General features: G+C 36.8%; 3 protein-coding genes across 6 annotated transcripts; 2 read left to right on the top strand and 1 right to left on the bottom strand.

The window, feature by feature from the left end:
* Window positions 1-1,800: 1,800 nt before the first annotated feature.
* LOC121772370 (inactive protein kinase SELMODRAFT_444075-like) lies at window positions 1,801-6,885 on the top strand. 4 transcript variants are annotated; one of them, XM_042169446.1, is made up of 11 exons: window positions 1,801-1,941; window positions 2,329-2,742; window positions 3,148-3,322; window positions 4,049-4,203; window positions 4,292-4,386; window positions 4,458-5,464; window positions 5,683-5,843; window positions 5,934-6,010; window positions 6,091-6,238; window positions 6,310-6,456; window positions 6,542-6,885. In XM_042169446.1, the coding sequence occupies exons 3-11, from the start codon at window positions 3,148-3,150 to the stop codon at window positions 6,674-6,676; spliced, it is 2,100 nt and encodes a 699-aa protein (XP_042025380.1). In that variant the 5' UTR covers window positions 1,801-1,941; window positions 2,329-2,742; the 3' UTR covers window positions 6,677-6,885. The 4 variants fall into 4 exon arrangements, with proteins under 4 accessions (XP_042025380.1, XP_042025379.1, XP_042025381.1 ...); XM_042169445.1 differs by lacking the exon at window positions 1,801-1,941 and adding an exon at window positions 1,979-2,135; XM_042169447.1 differs by lacking the exon at window positions 1,801-1,941 and having other exon boundaries at window positions 2,269-2,742.
* A 1,785-nt stretch (window positions 6,886-8,670) lies between these two features.
* LOC121771732 (PRA1 family protein F2-like) lies at window positions 8,671-9,540 on the bottom strand. The gene has a single exon (XM_042168594.1). It carries the CDS (start codon window positions 9,468-9,470, stop codon window positions 8,907-8,909), a length of 564 nt encoding a protein of 187 aa, XP_042024528.1. The 5' UTR covers window positions 9,471-9,540; the 3' UTR covers window positions 8,671-8,906.
* Window positions 9,541-13,655: 4,115 nt separating this feature from the next.
* LOC121771729 (phospholipase D alpha 4-like) lies at window positions 13,656-16,638 on the top strand. The gene is made up of 4 exons (XM_042168592.1): window positions 13,656-13,784; window positions 14,155-14,715; window positions 14,785-15,967; window positions 16,065-16,638. The coding sequence occupies exons 1-4, from the start codon at window positions 13,698-13,700 to the stop codon at window positions 16,502-16,504; spliced, it is 2,271 nt and encodes a 756-aa protein (XP_042024526.1). The 5' UTR covers window positions 13,656-13,697; the 3' UTR covers window positions 16,505-16,638.
* Window positions 16,639-16,908: the final 270 nt, after the last annotated feature.

Raw genomic sequence — 16,908 nt, 5'->3', positions numbered from 1 at the left:
TGGTCAACTAAGTGCCGACGTTTTAAGCATCCACTTCAGTATATCCAAAGAGCTCAGCTCATTAAATATTTATAAATTAACTAACAAAATAATGAAATATGCCAAAACTTATCACTAGTAAACATCGAATAAATTTTCAAATTTAAGACACATCGATACATCAATTATACTCATAAAAGGAGGTGTGAATGTCCACCTTTACTCTTTATTATTTCAAAATCAAACATTATATGGAATTTGCTTTATTAACTTTTACCTCTGACGTTATTATGCTTTAAGTTTGAATTGTTACTTTCGAATAAAACCAAAATATTTGAATTATTGAAGTCCAAGAGCATTTAAAATATTGTCAATTTTATATTACCACCACGTGGAGAAATTATTTATATTATTACCCCTTTAAATTCGAGTTGTGGAAAGTGTAGAAATTGATTATCTCCTTGTTTTGGTAACTTCCAAAATTGATAACTAAAATTCCCTTTTTTGCTAGCAATACTTGTCTTGTGGTATTTGTCACGTCGCATATCCAAATTATCACGTGACTGAGATATAATGTTATTGTAATTATTTCTATTTTTGTTAAAACATAATGAATAAACATACACATGCTAGCTGGATTGATTATAATTATTGGTTCCGAGATTTAGTACAGTTTCTTATTTAAGTTTAATTGGATTTTGGAAATTAGAGATAGGATTAAATACTCAAACCAAACAAGGGGTAATTTTTACGTAAGGGGTTAAATTGAATAAAAATTCAAATATCATTGTAAATAAAATTACAAATTTAATCAACTCATTCTAATTTATTTTTGAGTCATTCCTAACTCAATAAAAATGTTAAAATTTCCAACTATAATTTATTTTAAATTGAATATTAGTACTCCATTTAATAATACAGTACTAGTATTGTTGCTTGACGTAATAGCCGACGCCTACGTGCAGGTCCATCATATTTTTTAAAGAAAATTTAAATTTTATTTATTTAAAAAGTGTTACATAAATGTAAAACGAGAAATATGTTATCTCAAACTTTGAAATATGACCCTTGTTAAAGAATATCAAGTGAAGTTAATCAAAAACTTATTTGGAAACAACTAATTAATATATTTTTCGCTACATGCCACAATACATTACTACAAGAAAATAGAGATCCATTAAATTGTAAAATAGTGATGGGAAAGTAAAGTATTACTATTAAAAAATCATAACTAAATTTCAGAATGTAATTTCCTACATAACTAGAGGTTCAAATTTTGTGTTTGAAAACAGTCAACTTGTAAAATCATCACAGCTAAAATCTTTTAAATAAAGGTCCTACCACTCATTCACACTTGAATGACTCTAAGGTCAAATTTTAATATAATGCCTCTATGATTAATTTCTTTACAAATGCACATCTTTTTAGAATACTGAAAAAGTCACAAATCAAGTGCCCAAAATTCTTACATAAATAAATTAATTAGTTTTTTTTTTCATATAAAAGAAAAAGTGAAACCAACAATTTATACTTATAAAAGTTTTTTAGTAGTAATAATCAACACATATTGGAACAGTATTTATAGTTAATTGAGCAAATATATATTTATAATTAAAAATTATTCTTTGGAAACTCAAAAATATCTTTAAATTTGAAATATCTTGTCCGATTAAAAAAAAAATAAAGTAGTCATAATTTCAAAATAAAAGGTGAGAGAAAAAAAGGTCAAAACTGTAGTTCAAACGCAAAAACCAGGGATCTCGACAGCCCAAAAACCTCGACGGCGACATTGTCTGGAGCAGTAAATATCACCCCAGAGAGAGAGAGAGAGAGAGAGAGAGAGAGTTTTGAGAGAGAATTGGAGCACCTCTCTCTATCTACATCCGCACAGATTTTGCAAGCATCGTCTCTTTATGCATTGTATTTTTTCTGTGTAGACATTTACCTGTCGCTGTTACAAATGTAAGTCCATCATTGCTCTTTCTTTCCCCACCACCCCACCCCCTTACACTAAATAAGGAGTTTAATCATTTTTCTCAAGAATCATCACAGTGCCAAAAAAATTCAATCTTTTTAAAATTTGTTATCTGGGATTTCATTTACATCACTTGGGATTTTGAGTTGGTGAGGTTGTTCAACCAGAATGCTCATCTCATGTAACATCCCTTTCTCTCTCTCTCTCGTGAAATCGTTATCCATGTTGTGATGTTTAGTTGCTTTGATGTGAAAGAAGGAGAAACAATCATGATGATAGACAACAATGTTAAACTGCTTTCCCATTTTCTAATAATTTTATTTGCTTTCTGTGTTTTTTCTTGGATTTTCTGAATGGGTTGTGGGATTTTGCAGGAAGGGATTTATGCTTTCGGTGATTGATTGAGAAGTCTTATCTCATAGCACAGAAACTCAACTCTCGGGTCACTTCAGCAAAGTTTTCTTGATGAGCAGTGAAAAGGGAGGGGGTGCAATTTCTTGAGTTGTTATAGAAATCTGAGCATTCTGGCATTCCAATAATTAAGGTTGGAGGAGGAAAGGTGCTGTCTTGGTTTGAATCTTTCTGTGCCAAATTTCAAGATTTAGGCCAAAATTTGACCTGTCTTGATTTGAAAGGAGGGTATGTTTGTAATGTGGAGGTGAAAAAGGGGAATTGGTTGTATTTGCTGTGTCGTTTGTGGTGTAGCCAGAGATCAATCATGTGCCAAACAGTGGAGTCTTCAGCTTGAAAAGAACTCACCCTGCAGATCCATTCACATAGCTGTCTTGGTACCACTTCTGGAAACTGCATGTTACATTCACTCTCTGGTTAAAACCCAAAATGTTTTAAGATATCATTGCTTTGACTGAAAAAGAAAAGAAATTAAAATCACCTTATAACTTATGTAAGTATATTGGTTGATTCTTGGTTGAAAAGGGCTTCTTTTTTCTTGGGGGGTGGTAGAGAACAGTGAGCAAGTCAGCTGTAGATGCATGAGTTTCATCACAGCTTTTAGTGGTGGTGGGGCAGAGAGGGCCTAATAATGCACCTAATGTTTCTTGTTGTTGCTTTCATTTGTAGACAAACATTCATATAATTCTTCAAGCTGTGGCTGCCTCTTGAGAGAGACAGAAGAAACTTTTTTGCTTAGGAGGGGAATAATTTTTTTTTTTTTTTTTTAATATGTTGTGAAGATGAGTAGAGAGTTGAAGAAAGGGGAAAAGGGTTCTGCCATGGCTGAGAAGGTTGTGGTGGCTGTGAAGGCAGCTAGAGAGATTCCTAAGACTGCTCTGGTTTGGGCTCTGACTCATGTTGTTCAGCCTGGGGATTGCATCACTCTTCTTGTGGTCATATCTTCACACAGTTCTGGTAATAATTTCTTACATTGGTTTCATTTCTTTTCCTTTTTCACATGGAATCTTGAATTCTTGCAGTGCCTTATGTTTTTTCTTTTCTTTGCCTTACTTCTTTCCTTTGTAAAGCTTTAACCTTTTTGTTAGCCGTTAATGATTTTGCAGTTTCAGAGTGTTTTTTATCCTTATAATACTGAATGAAAATCTTGGTTTGTGTATTATGATTATAGCTCCTTGCCAGTTAACCGTTTTAAGGGCGTATAGGTGGGACTTGTAACTCAATCCGAAAACTCGAGCTTGATGCTATAGCATTTATTCTTCATACATGTGATGTTTCTACAGTTATGCAGGTTTTTGTCTATTGTTTGGTTTATTTATGTCCGTATTGCTTCCGAGTCCACATGGTGGGGACTTTTCTAAACCGAGTTCCTCGACATTTCTTTTGTACTCGTTCACACTTTATTGAAATGATTATACACAACTTCTGTAGTAAGTCCTTTCCATCCCCGTCCAATCCCTAAACCGTACAAAATTTCCTCCCACGTTAGAGTCGCGTGTCAAGTGTCAGGGTGTCGGAGCTGGCCCAATTTGATGTCGGTTGAAGTTTTTTTACAGTACATTTTCATCTCAGCTGCTGTCCTAGCTTCACAGAGGATTGTGTTGTGTTTCATCATTATTTCCATGTTTCTTGTGTGAATTTTTCTTGTTTTTTATGGCATCTCATTCGACCCTCGTTGATCAGGTAGGAAGCTATGGGGCTTCCCGAGATTCGCTGGAGATTGTGCAAGTGGTCACAGGAGATCCAACTCTGGTACAAATGCAGAGCTGAACTCTGATATTACAGACTATTGCTCTCAAATGATTCTTCAGCTTCATGATGTTTATGATCCAAATAAAGTAAGTAGATTGGGAATTCACAAGTTTTACTATTGCTACTTTGCTTGAAAACAGCGATGAACACGACTTTATCTGATAAAAATCGCAGATCAATGTGAAGATAAAGCTCATCTCTGGGACGCCATGTGGAGCAGTCGCTGCAGAGGCGAAGAAAAACCACGCGAATTGGGTTGTTTTGGACAAGTAATTTTCACCATCATCCATCTTTATTAAGCTCATTAACTGTGGTTTTAGAACATGTTTATATCATGCAGACATCTGAAAAATGAGGAAAAGCGATGTATGGAGGAACTGCAATGCAACATTGTTGTCATGAAGCGTTCGCAGCCAAAGGTTCTACGGCTGAATTTAGTCGGGGCAGCTAGAAAGGAACCAGAAACAGTCAGCTCGGACGATAACAAATCTTCTGAGAAGCAAGAGATCAGAAAGGATTGCCTGAATCCCACTCGTGGACCTCTCGTTACCCCTTCGAGTAGCCCTGAGACATTCACCGCCACTGAAGCTGGAACGTCGTCAGTCTCAAGCTCTGACCCCGGAACTTCTCCTTTCTTCATTGCTGACGCCAAGGAGTGCCTTAAGAAAGAGAAGCTGCTCGTTACTAATCTAGAACGACGAGAGATTGATGAGTCCAGTTCGGATTCTGAAAGTGAGACTCTCTCTTCAACTTCAAGTTTGAGGTTTCAGCCCTGGATGGCTGATATCGTCAGTTCGCGCTGTCAGTCTATGGATCATCTCGGAGAAAGTGCTCGTATGCAGAATCCCGCCACCAGAGCTCTGCTTGGTAAGTTGTGTAAGCACGACGATGAGGCTGGTTTTCGATCCCCAAGCTACCTGTCTAATCTTGATTTCAGCGGCAGTTTGAGAGAAGCTATCTCGTTTTCGAGATCAGCTCCACTCGGGCCTCCACCGTTGTGTTCCATATGCCAACACAAGACGCCCGTATTTGGGAAGCCTCCGAGGTGGTTCACTTATGCGGAACTGGAGCATGCAACGGGAGGGTTCTCGCAAGCAAACTTTTTAGCTGAGGGCGGTTATGGATCTGTCCATAGAGGAGTCCTCCCCGATGGCCAGACCATCGCGGTCAAGCAGCACAAGCTGGCGAGCTCTCAAGGCGATCAAGAGTTCTGCTCGGAAGTTGAGGTTCTGAGCTGCGCTCAGCACCGGAATGTTGTTATGCTGATTGGCTTCTGCATTGAGGATGGGAGAAGATTATTGGTGTATGAATACATCTGCAACGGATCCCTTGATTCTCATCTTTACGGTATGCTTTCGCCTTCTACATCCGGAATTCTATTTATCTGCAATGCGGGTGGTTCAATTGAGAACTATTTTGAAATGAGAACTTGAGTTCCAACTGATATGTTTTGCGCTTCCAACTGATAAGTTCCGATTTTAAGATAGTTCTCAATTGAATTGATTCCTATATGCTATTGATATATCAATATAACATTTGTATATGTATGCATTGGAAACTTACAGGACGCCATCAAAAGACGCTACCTTGGAATGCTCGGCAGAAGGTGGCAGTCGGAGCAGCTCGTGGGTTGCGGTATCTTCACGAAGAATGCAGGGTTGGTTGCATCGTGCACCGAGACATGCGGCCCAATAACATCCTCCTTACTCATGATTTTGAGCCATTGGTACTAGCTCTTAATCCCCACTTCTTTTCCACCTCTCTCTCTATTATATATTTGATCTTTCTTGATGGTAGTCTATTCTTGTCTGTGCAGGTGGGAGACTTCGGCCTAGCTAGATGGCAACCCGATGGGGAGACAGGAGTCGAAACCAGAGTAATCGGGACTTTTGGGTAAATCACTCATCTTTGTTTGCTAAGGGACATCAACCATGGTGTTCAATAACATTGAGATAATGCTATCCTTCATGAAGGTACTTGGCACCCGAGTATGCACAGAGCGGTCAAATCACAGAAAAAGCCGACGTCTACTCATTTGGTGTCGTGCTGGTGGAGCTGGTCACCGGGCGCAAGGCAGTCGACCTCAACAGACCCAAGGGCCAACAGTGCCTCACGGAATGGGTAAGACACACTTCGCTTTCCATACCAAATCGTATGGCAAGTGTTTCGAGGCTGACCCTGACAAATTACAGGCGCGGCCATTGTTGGAAGCGTATGCTGTCGATGAGTTGGTAGATCCGAGGCTGGGAAGCTACGCAGAGGGCGAGGTGTACTGTATGCTGCATGCTGCGTCGTTGTGCATACGCCGAGACCCTCAAGAGCGGCCCCGTATGTCTCAGGTAAGAAGAAAATGATTATATCTAGTCATATTACATGCTTTTTTTACAGACAATGAAATCTATGTACCTCGCCTTGGTGAAATAGGTGCTTCGAATACTGGAAGGCGACGGGATGGATTCGGGTCAGCTGATGACACCGGGGTCGGAGGTGGGGAGCCGGAGCGGAAGGATGGCGAATGATTTGTCCGGGCGATTTAGCTCGAATCTAGCTCTCAACTAGAGACAGAGGGCCTTATGTATCCATCAAGAAGTTGTTTTAAATTGATGCTGTCTGTCAAGATTTTTGCCTCGTGTATAGCAATGGTAGTGTAAAGTTTCTGTTTTCATTATATTGAGAAATGGATACCCTATTGCTTGGTTAGTAGTAATGTATACATATGTTGGTTTGACACAATCTTCATCTAGAATCAAGTTACACATATCTCTCTATTCCTGCAATTATTTAGCTTAATATAGGAATGAATGAAGAAATTCATCATTTTTTTGCTGTTGTCAAAGAAGGCTTTGTTCATTAGATTGATTAAAATCTAAGCCCAAATTGTTTGGGCTTTGGCTATGCATAGAGTATCTTTTGTGGCTGCACTATTATTATTCAAATTTTCAATTTCAAAAAGAGTGTCTTTGTTACAGAAAAATAAAATATTTAATTGTTACTCAAACTTGAAAAGAATGATGAAACAAATAAAAATTCAAAATTGACCCAATATTCATAATCTTATGGACAATTAATCATTATCCATTTTCTAAATATGCTGGATGAGCTTTAGAATTTCATGCGATGCGAATATAAAGTTTGATAACTTTTTTCACTTTTTATTCCATCCTTTTAAGATTGACATGGAAACCAAAGTTGAAAAAGTAGTACTCCTAGTAATTGGTTCTCACACTGATCTTTTAGTACTCCACTGTGTTTAACCCAAATTATTAAGCACTAAACGTGCTTTATCATGATTGTAACCATTAATTAGCATCGTAACGGGAGCTTTATAATTTTCTTTATTCTATGAATCAAGAGCTTATTGGTACTCTTAAACTCGGTTTCCGAGCTTAACATGGTTTCTGCTTCTTTTGATGATCAATCATTTCATTTAGAGCATCCACAATGGTGCCTAGCGCCGGCGCTAGGCGAACCATTGGAGGAGCCGAAAACCGCCGAGCGGTTTTCCGGAAATCAATTTCACCTAGCGCTAGGCGGTCAAAATCCGCTGGGCTATGCGCTGGGCGATCCGCTCGGCTCCATTGCAGCGCCCGGATCGCCCAGCGCATAGCCCAGCGGATTTTTATTTTTATTTTTTAATTTTCGAAACACTATATATACGCGATTTGCACTTCATTTTCATTCGCACCACTTGTATTAAGTAATGTACTTTTTGCGATTTTGAATGTAATTTTTTTTATTAATGTACTTTTTAAAATTTATTGTACTTTTTTAAAAAATTAAAATAATATTATTAATGTTTCCCGTATATGTCTCGTAAATTAAATTCCGTATATTGTGTTATTAGTGATGTGGCTATTGATGTGGCTGGGCTATTTATGATATGGTTAGGCTATGGCTGGGCTATTTCTGATGTGGCAGGAGGATTTTTAGTATTGATGATGTGGCAGGAGGAGTTTGTCGTTAGGCTATGGCCGGGCTATTGCTGGGCTATTTCTGATGTGGCAGGAGAATTTTTAGTATTGATGATATGGCAGGAGGAGTTTGTCGCTAGACTATGGCTAAGCTATTGCTGGGCTATAACCACTGTGGATGCTCTTATCAACCCACATAACATTTTATTGATATCATATCAATAAACTAATTTTAATAACTGTCGCGTTATATTTTTGCTATGAAACACATACAAGCTACAAATACAGTAAAACTAAAAACATATAAAAGAAGCCTTAATCTTGAGAAAATTGTTAATTATAGTATTTCTAAGATAAATTTGTACTATTAATTTTACTATCCCAAGCGATTTTTAAATGTGCCCACTTAAACACGTAACAATTTATAAGCTGCACGACAATAATATTATTCATGCCGACTCTTCATATTAATTTTAATTAAAAATATTAACATTGTTTACGAATTAATCACAATATTATCAATTCATAATTTGGCTCATTACACCATCAATAAAAGCACCAATCAATGCACTCATCACTCACGGTGTGATCGTGGGTAGTTGAAGATTCAAAATATCTCAAAAGATAGAACATAAAATTCCATGATTCAAACTTCAAACTTCAAACTTCAAGCATAATTGAAGCTGTAGATTTTGGTAAATAAATTCAGAGAGTTGTTGAATAAATACACCTCACGCATACATTGAACAAAATTACAAAAAATTTCAACAAGTCAACAACTGATAATCACGATCAATTGATTTTTGAAAATTCACCAGAAACAGTGGAATTGAAAAAGGATAAACAAACACGATCCAAAAACGAAATTGAAAAAAAAATCAAGAGGAAGGCGGACTTGCTGACCTCAGCAGGCCCGAGGACTCCTCATCGGGGCACAAATTGTCGGTCCTCCTCACGACGGCGTGCACGAGCACCACTACCGCCGCGACGAGCAGCGCGCTGAGGATCTCCGTCGTCGCGCCGGTGAAGAGCAGGACGAAGATCGTGAGCACTCCGAGCACGATCAGGACGACCTTGTCGCTGAAGAGGCGGCCGAAGATCACAAGCGGCTCGTCGCGGAGGAAGTAGAGGAAGAGCCACACCGCCATCATCGCGAGGAAGACGATGAGCGAGATCGGGTGCCAGAGGAGGCTGAGGAACACAATCCCGAGCGCGACGATGACGTAGTTCATGCTGAAGTAGGCGAGATTCGTGCGCACGCGCGCCACCGACTCGCGGAAGGAGCGCGGCAGGTCGAAGCTGTGGAAGTCGGCCATCTCGGCCCAGGGGCGGCGCGTGCCGAGGCCTTCCTTGATGCGCTCCTTGGCGCGGGAGATGTACTCGAGGTTGACGGAGGTCGCCGCCGGGGAGGAGGAGGTCGGGATTGTGCCGTAGCTCGTCATTTTTTGCGGCGGCGAATTTGGGGGTTTTTGAGAAAAGGGGGAAAATTGGAAAGGGGGAGAAGAGGGGATTGGGGGTGTAAATGAAGAAGCGTGGACGTAATGTAGGGAATAAATTATTCCGGTGAGACACGTGGGTTTGTTGAGTATATGCTCTAGTGGATCTAGGATTTTTATTTTTATACTCTTTAAATAAAATTTGATTTATGTACATTAATTAATGATTTCTACTTATTTAATTAGTAAGAATATCAATTCCAGAATTTTTGATTGAATTTGGCCATGATGTTAGAAAATACAAAAATTAATGTACCGTACGTTGTATATCTACGTTGAGTGATATTTGGTCAGAAATTTCACTATAATTTTTGGATAGTAGTAGTACACCCTCCGTCTCCGATTAATTGATACTTTTTGATTGAGCACGGGTTTTAAAAAATGTAAAAAAATATAGTTGAAAAAGTTAGTGGAATGTGAAACCCACTTTTTTATATTGGTTTTATAATAAAATGTGAGTAAAGTGAGTTAGTGGAATGTGAGACCTACTTACCATTTATGGTAAAAATGAAGTGTGATAATTATTGAGGGACGTATCGAAATGGAAAAGAGTGACAATTAATCGGAGATGGAGGGAGTATCATTTATGATAGAACAACTCATTTGGTGCAAATTGGGAAATCTTCCAAAAGATTTACATGCCTAACATTCTTGTGTCAACGAACAAGATTTAGAAAATGTTTAATAGTATAATGAATTGAGAATGGAAATAGAATAAAGATTAAAATATAATGACTATTCCCATTAATTGAGGAAGAAATGGATATTGCCTAATTTAGTGGGAATGATAATTCCTAAAGAAGAGTTATACCAAATCATTTCATCATCTCCTTGATCATAAAGTGAATGAGCTTGATTGAAGGTTATAAATTAAAATTCTACTTGTATTATCTTATAACCACCTAGCTTATTTATGACTTCATAAAGTGAATTATATAAACCTATAATCTCATTCCATCATAATGAGTATTTTTGTTTAGTCTTGACTTTTTAGTATAAATAGTTACAATATAAAATGTGTGTATTTTCCTCCAAAGTGGTGGATAACTCTAATTTGATTGAGTTACAATTTTTACTTATACTCATACTAATTAGAGAGAAAAAGAATAATTTGCGTAAACGAACTATAAACTTTAAGCAATCGTTATTTGAGAAATTTTTAGTTAGTATATGCCAAAATAAAGCTAATATGTTGTCAATTAACATGCATATAAGGTCGATGAAAACTAATGGAATTTGTCTTTACTAAGTATTTTGTTTTACTTTATAATTATGGGGCTTATATTGTTATCGATTGACACGTATTGGAAAGATGTTCAATGACAAAACTTAATTTTTTATGTAATTGTTTCATCGAGAAAACTCTAGCACATTTTGTTGCACTTATAGAATTTAATAATAAGTTTCAATGTTGAAAAAGAGTTGATGGTGAATGGGGATGATAAATTGATAGTAGTATTAAGATATGGAATTATATTTGAACATAAAATATAAATAATTTAATTTGTGTGTAGATCACGTTGGTAGGACCGAATGAGTTCAAGTTCACAAGTTATGTAATTTATAGTGAAATATACTATCATAATATAATGTTGCAATCAATTGACAATTTTAGGGGCCCCCTCTCATTGTTACCTCCTCCTCTTTTGCCAATTGGAGTTGCTCAACTTATTCTTAAAATTTAAACTATTTTTATAGATATATCATAATAGATTAAATTTAAATTTTCATTGACTACATCGAATCAATGAATATGTGTACCAATAGTTTTGCTTTCTTGATAGCTTTATTAGTGAAACGAGGTTTTATTGAAACGAAGAGAATGATGTGAAAAGGTTTAATATATAGTGAGATTTGATTTTGAGAAACTCATCAAAATACAAAACAAAGGAAAACCCCCCAAAAAATGATGAGATTGTATAAAAACAAAAGGTAAAGAAAAAAAAAACAAATAATATCCAATCCCTATTAAATAAACAATGGTTGGTTGTATAAAGTAGAAACACATTTCCAACTAACCCCCTCACATGGATATGGGCTTTGGGCTTTTTCTTGTTGGACCCAAATGTGGATAAGACCGCACTCATCAAAGTGGGCCCAATACTAACAAGAATGCCTTACTTTCACCACGTGGCTTGTTTTCCACTAATTTATATAATATAAAAAATACTACATCAGAAATTGAAAAAAATACAAATACCTAACTTTCATCGAAATAAATTAACTTCTATTATTGTGGGGGGCCTTCAGAAATTATAATGTCACGTGTCCACGACATTGCAAATTGGCCAATGATTAGTTGCATTTGATAGAAACTTTGATTGGTATACACAAAAACAACAAATGTGTAGTTTATAGCATCAATTAATATTGTTTATACATAAAATTTATAATGTCTTATAAGTAAACACTTTAATCTCTAGTACTTAATTATATTAAATAACTCATTATTCCAGTCGCCTAGTCTATAAATATTGTCATAGTTGTATACTTTATACATGGAAATAATTGAATTCCTTTAAATGTGATTAATAATGATTTCTGATTTATTTCCATATCGAGTAAAACTACTTGTCCTGTTAATTGGAGGACGTTTTATCAACTACATTGCATCTCATCATTATGTAATTGTGTGATCTTGTTTTCTCTAATCTTTTTCTTTGTTTGATTTTATAAATGTATAATGGGCTGATAATCGAGTATTTTAAATATCAAAATGGCCCATAAGTTCTTGAACCAATTGGGCTTCCAAATTCCCATTTCGTTTTTGGATTGTTTAGTAATGATTATTTTTATATATATATATCAAATGTACAAATCAATTCCGCACTCTTTTCTTCAACACACCAAATAATAAAATGGGTAAAATAGGGTTAGGTTAGTAAGCATAATTAACTTATTATAAAAAAATTAAAACATACTCCCTGTCTCTCATTTAAAATTACCTTTTTCATTTTTCACATGTGTTTTGGAAAAATCATACTAAATAGTTAAAGTGGAGGAAAAATAAAGTAAGAGAAAGAATAATGTAGAAGATAGTCTCTTTTAATTTACTTTCTCTCCATTTTAATTATTTATTACTCCATGACTTTTACAAAATACATGCGAAAAACGAAAGGGATCATCTTATCTAAGACGGAGGGAGTATTAATTATAAATCTATTAACGCTCCTTTCATTATTCAAATGCGAAATTTCACTACTAAAAGTCAAGAAAACAAATGTATTCAAAACATCAAACAAATTACATTTTATACTCCATGAAATAGTGGCATCCAAGCACATGTGTTGGTGGTGTAACATAAACATCATTTATAAATATTAAACGAGAATAATTGTCACCACAACTTAATAAAAAATAATTTCCTCCCCAATTGTAACTCAGCCGAGGAACTATCACAATCCACGTAGATGCACGAAATCTTTAGTATTTTATTTTTATTATGTCATGACCTAATTTCGATTATTAATTTCATCAATAGTAGTATATCACTACTAGATTAAGTACATAATTAATCATAAATTTACATGTAATGGCGAAGGCTGATTCCAATATCTGCATTATTGATCTTAAAAAAGACTAGTCGCATGCAACTCACTCAATATTTTATGATTGAATAAAATCTTCATCCAATTATAAGTAACAATATAATAATTTTCAATTTTAGTCAAATTCTGGAATATTCTACATTTTTAAAATTCGAATGATAAATTTCAAAGAAATGACATTTTTTGTGATTCTACATACAATTAACTCAAATATTAATCTTAATTATTCTTTGAAATACTTTTTCTCATAAAATGAAGAGTTATGCTTACATAAAAAAGGCGTTGAAAGGATATTCCAATTTACTTATAATGTATCTAAAGGAATCATGCCTAAGCTGACTTATATAAATCACATTACTTTTGCATTTTGCAATGATAACTAGGATTTTGAATATTCATGAAAAATCTTCAGCTTAAAGCAAAAACAAACACTCCACATCATTGATTTCCCTCTAAGACTCACAAATATGTATCTTCACAAGTTTTCTCAGCTTGCTTAAATTACACTAACATTTTTTTTCCATTTATATATATAGCCATCAACTTCCTTGCTTCTTCTTACATACTTTCTGATCTCAAAAGGGCCATTGCTAGATTTTGGGGATTGATCTTCAACTGTTTGAACATGAATGAAAATGGCAAGTTTCTTCATGGCACGCTCGAAGTAACGATCTTTCGTGCTACAATGTCCAAACCATCTGTTCCATTTAAGGCAAGTTTCTGTCTTGATCATTTATCTTGGAAGAAAAAAAGGTTCTTGATGCTTTTAGTCTATTTTTTTATGCTTTAAGTATATGGCTTTTGACTAAAAAAATGGTTCTTGATGCTTTTACTCTATTTTTTTATGCTTTAAGTATATGGTTTTTGACTAAAAAATGGTTCTTGATGGGTTTAGGCTATGTTTTTAGACTAAAAAATGGTTCTTGATGCTTTAGCCTATGTTTTTAGACTAGAAAAATGGTTCTTGATAGATAAAAAAGGGTTAGCCTATGTTTTTGGACAAAAAAAAAGGAAAAAAAATGGTTCTTGATGCTTATAGTCTATGTTTTTTGATGTTTTTTTCATGAACTTTGGTTGTGTAGTTGCAGTGTATATCTTTAGGTAGAAGGTCTTCATATGTGACTATCAAGATTGACAACAAGAAAATGGCAAAAACTACTAATGAAAGTGATCATGTTTGGAACCAAACCTTCCAAATTCTGTGTGCTCATCCACCACAGACAACGATCACGTTGACATTGAAACGAAAGTGTTCTGTTTTGGGGAAGATCGACATACCTGCTCATAATCTTCTAGGCGAGTCGAGCTTGATCAATGGCTTCTTCCCTTTATCCAAACAGAATGGTGAGCAGAAGAAGAAGCTCAAGCTGCAGTTTATTGTGTGGTTTAAGCCTGCAGAAGACGAAAAAACTTGGGAGAAAGCATTGAAAAATGATAGATATCAAGGTTTGAAGAATACCTCTTTTCCTATGAGATCAAACTGTGGTGTCACATTGTATCAAGATGCTCACCACCATCCCTCGTTCCACCCGCCCTCGAATGGTAGGCCTAGGCGCCTCTGGGAGGACGTGTACAACGCGATTGATGGCGCGAAGCACTTGATCTACATTGCCGGATGGTCATTCAATCCAAGAATGGCCTTGGTGAGTCTAACAAAAGTATGATCATCATTTTTTTCCTTGAATGAATGATGATTTTGATGTGTTTTGTAGGTGCGTGACCCTGAGACGGATGTCCCTCACGCGCGTGGGGTGAAGCTCGGGGAGCTGTTGAAGCGTAAGGCAGAGGAAGGGGTGGCTGTGAGGGTCTTGCTGTGGGATGATGAGACGTCGTTGCCTTTGATAAAGAACAAAGGGGTGATGAAGACTCATGATGAGGATGCATTTTCCTACTTCAAGCATACGAAAGTCGTGTGCAGGCTTTGCCCGAGGCTGCACGACAAGTTCCCCTCTGCGTTTGCCCATCATCAGAAGGCGATAACAGTGGACAGCCACGTCGATCACTCTTCAAGAAGCCGCGAGATCATGAGCTTTCTCGGTGGATTAGACCTGTGTGATGGGAGATATGACACAGAGGAGCATTCCCTTTTCAAGACTCTAAACATGGAGTCTCATTGCTATGATTTCTACCAAACTAGTCTCCAAGGGGCCAGCCTCCACAAGGGGGGGCCGAGGGAGCCATGGCACGACGTTCATGCTTGTGTCGTGGGCCAGGCTGCTAGAGACGTGCTTGAGAATTTTGAGCAGAGATGGACGAAACAATGTGATCCGTCTCTCCTAGTTCCGGTTAGCTCAATTCAAGAACTGTGTCAGCAGCCTAATCCTGAGAGAAGTTGGAATGTTCAAGTTTTTCGATCCATTGACCATGTCTCCGCGAGCCCTCTGCCTAAGAGCCTTCCCATCGAGAGAAGCATCCATGAGGCGTATGTGGAGGCGATAAGGAGGGCGGATAGGTTTATATACATTGAGAATCAGTACTTCATAGGAGGGTGCCATATGTGGGAGGAAAACAAGCATTGTGGCTGTGGGAACTTGATTCCTATTGAGATTGCTCTCAAGGTGGCTAGTAAGATCAAGGCGAGGGAGAGGTTTAGCGCGTATATAGTGATACCAATGTGGCCCGAGGGTGTTCCTGAGAGCGAGACGGTTCAAGACATACTGCATTGGACTAGAGAGACCATGAAAATGATGTATAAATTCATAGCAGAAGCAATTCAAGAAAGTGGTGAGGATGGTCATCCAAGGGACTACTTGAATTTCTTCTGCCTTGCTAACCGTGAAATCGAGGTAAAAGGCGAGTTCATCCCTCCGTACAATCCACACCCTCAAACACAGTATTGGAGTGCACAGAAGCATAGGAGATTCATGGTTTATGTCCACTCAAAACTCATGATAGGTAACAAATTTTTTTTTTCAAGATTCTTGGACTATTGCTATGATATGATATGTTCTTGAACTAATCTGAGTTTTATTATTGACCCCTTTTTTCACAGTGGATGATACTTATCTACTGATAGGCTCAGCGAACGTGAACCAAAGGTCGATGGATGGGAAACGAGACACTGAAATAGCAATAGGTTGCTACCAAAACCAGCCAAAAAATGGAGAAAACAGCATCATCAATGGAGGGGTTCGTGCTTTTCGTCTCTCGTTATGGTACGAGCACACTGGGAGAGACGAAGAGGTGTACAACGAGCCTCATAGTTTGGAATGCGTGAAGACTATACTATCAATAGGTGACAAAATGTGGAAGATTTACAGCCAAGATGAAGTCCAAGATATGGGAGGTGTTCATTTAGTGACTTACCCTATTAATGTGACTGACAAGGGCTGTGTGGAGGATCTAGCGGAGATAGACGGCCATTTCCCCGACACCAAGACACCCGTGGGAGGCAAGAGATCGAGCGTTGTTTCGTCTGTATTCACTACATAGAAAATCTAGCACTATAACTGCAGTTGAGGGAAAGACTAATAATATCTGTAACTCATTCAACAAAATTGACTTCAATTGATCATGAATGCTCCAAATATTATTGAAACTATGCTGTATTATGATTAATTATTTTACATACCCTTTTGTCTTAGCAATCAATGCAATCTACCACCTTTAGACTATGGAGGAAAATCTGATGAACTTTTATTGTTTTTTCCCATTTCATCAATACAGAAGCAATGGTATAGTCAAAGGACTAAAGACATTATCTAGGTGTATTTGTATCCATATTATGTACAAGATTTTCTTTCTTATTTTCTTAATAAATAACACCAGATTACAAAATTCTTGACTGATCAGATTGTGCAAATATTGAATGGTCCACCAAACTTATATATCCCAAA

The sequence above is a fragment of the Salvia splendens genome, chromosome 16 (genome assembly GCF_004379255.2).
Source record: "Salvia splendens isolate huo1 chromosome 16, SspV2, whole genome shotgun sequence".
NCBI classification, from domain to species: domain Eukaryota; kingdom Viridiplantae; phylum Streptophyta; class Magnoliopsida; order Lamiales; family Lamiaceae; genus Salvia; species Salvia splendens.
This window is presented reverse-complemented; position numbering and strand designations above follow the sequence as displayed.

What these genes read in the sequence shown, in the direction of transcription:
- LOC121772370 (XM_042169446.1), top strand. Translation starts at nt 3,148, where the DNA reads ATGAGTAGAGAGTTGAAGAAAGGGGAAAAGGGTTCTGCCATGGCTGAG. An exon ending in AATTGGGTTGTTTTGGACAA is followed by an intron (nt 4,387 to 4,457) that starts GTAATTTTCACC and finishes TATATCATGCAG; the next exon opens with ACATCTGAAAAATGAGGAAA. An exon ending in CCTTGATTCTCATCTTTACG is followed by an intron (nt 5,465 to 5,682) that starts GTATGCTTTCGC and finishes GGAAACTTACAG; the next exon opens with GACGCCATCAAAAGACGCTA.
- LOC121771732 (XM_042168594.1), bottom strand. Translation starts at nt 9,470, where the DNA reads ATGACGAGCTACGGCACAATCCCGACCTCCTCCTCCCCGGCGGCGACC.
- LOC121771729 (XM_042168592.1), top strand. Translation starts at nt 13,698, where the DNA reads ATGAATGAAAATGGCAAGTTTCTTCATGGCACGCTCGAAGTAACGATC. An exon ending in AACCATCTGTTCCATTTAAG is followed by an intron (nt 13,785 to 14,154) that starts GCAAGTTTCTGT and finishes TTGGTTGTGTAG; the next exon opens with TTGCAGTGTATATCTTTAGG. An exon ending in CCACTCAAAACTCATGATAG is followed by an intron (nt 15,968 to 16,064) that starts GTAACAAATTTT and finishes CTTTTTTCACAG; the next exon opens with TGGATGATACTTATCTACTG.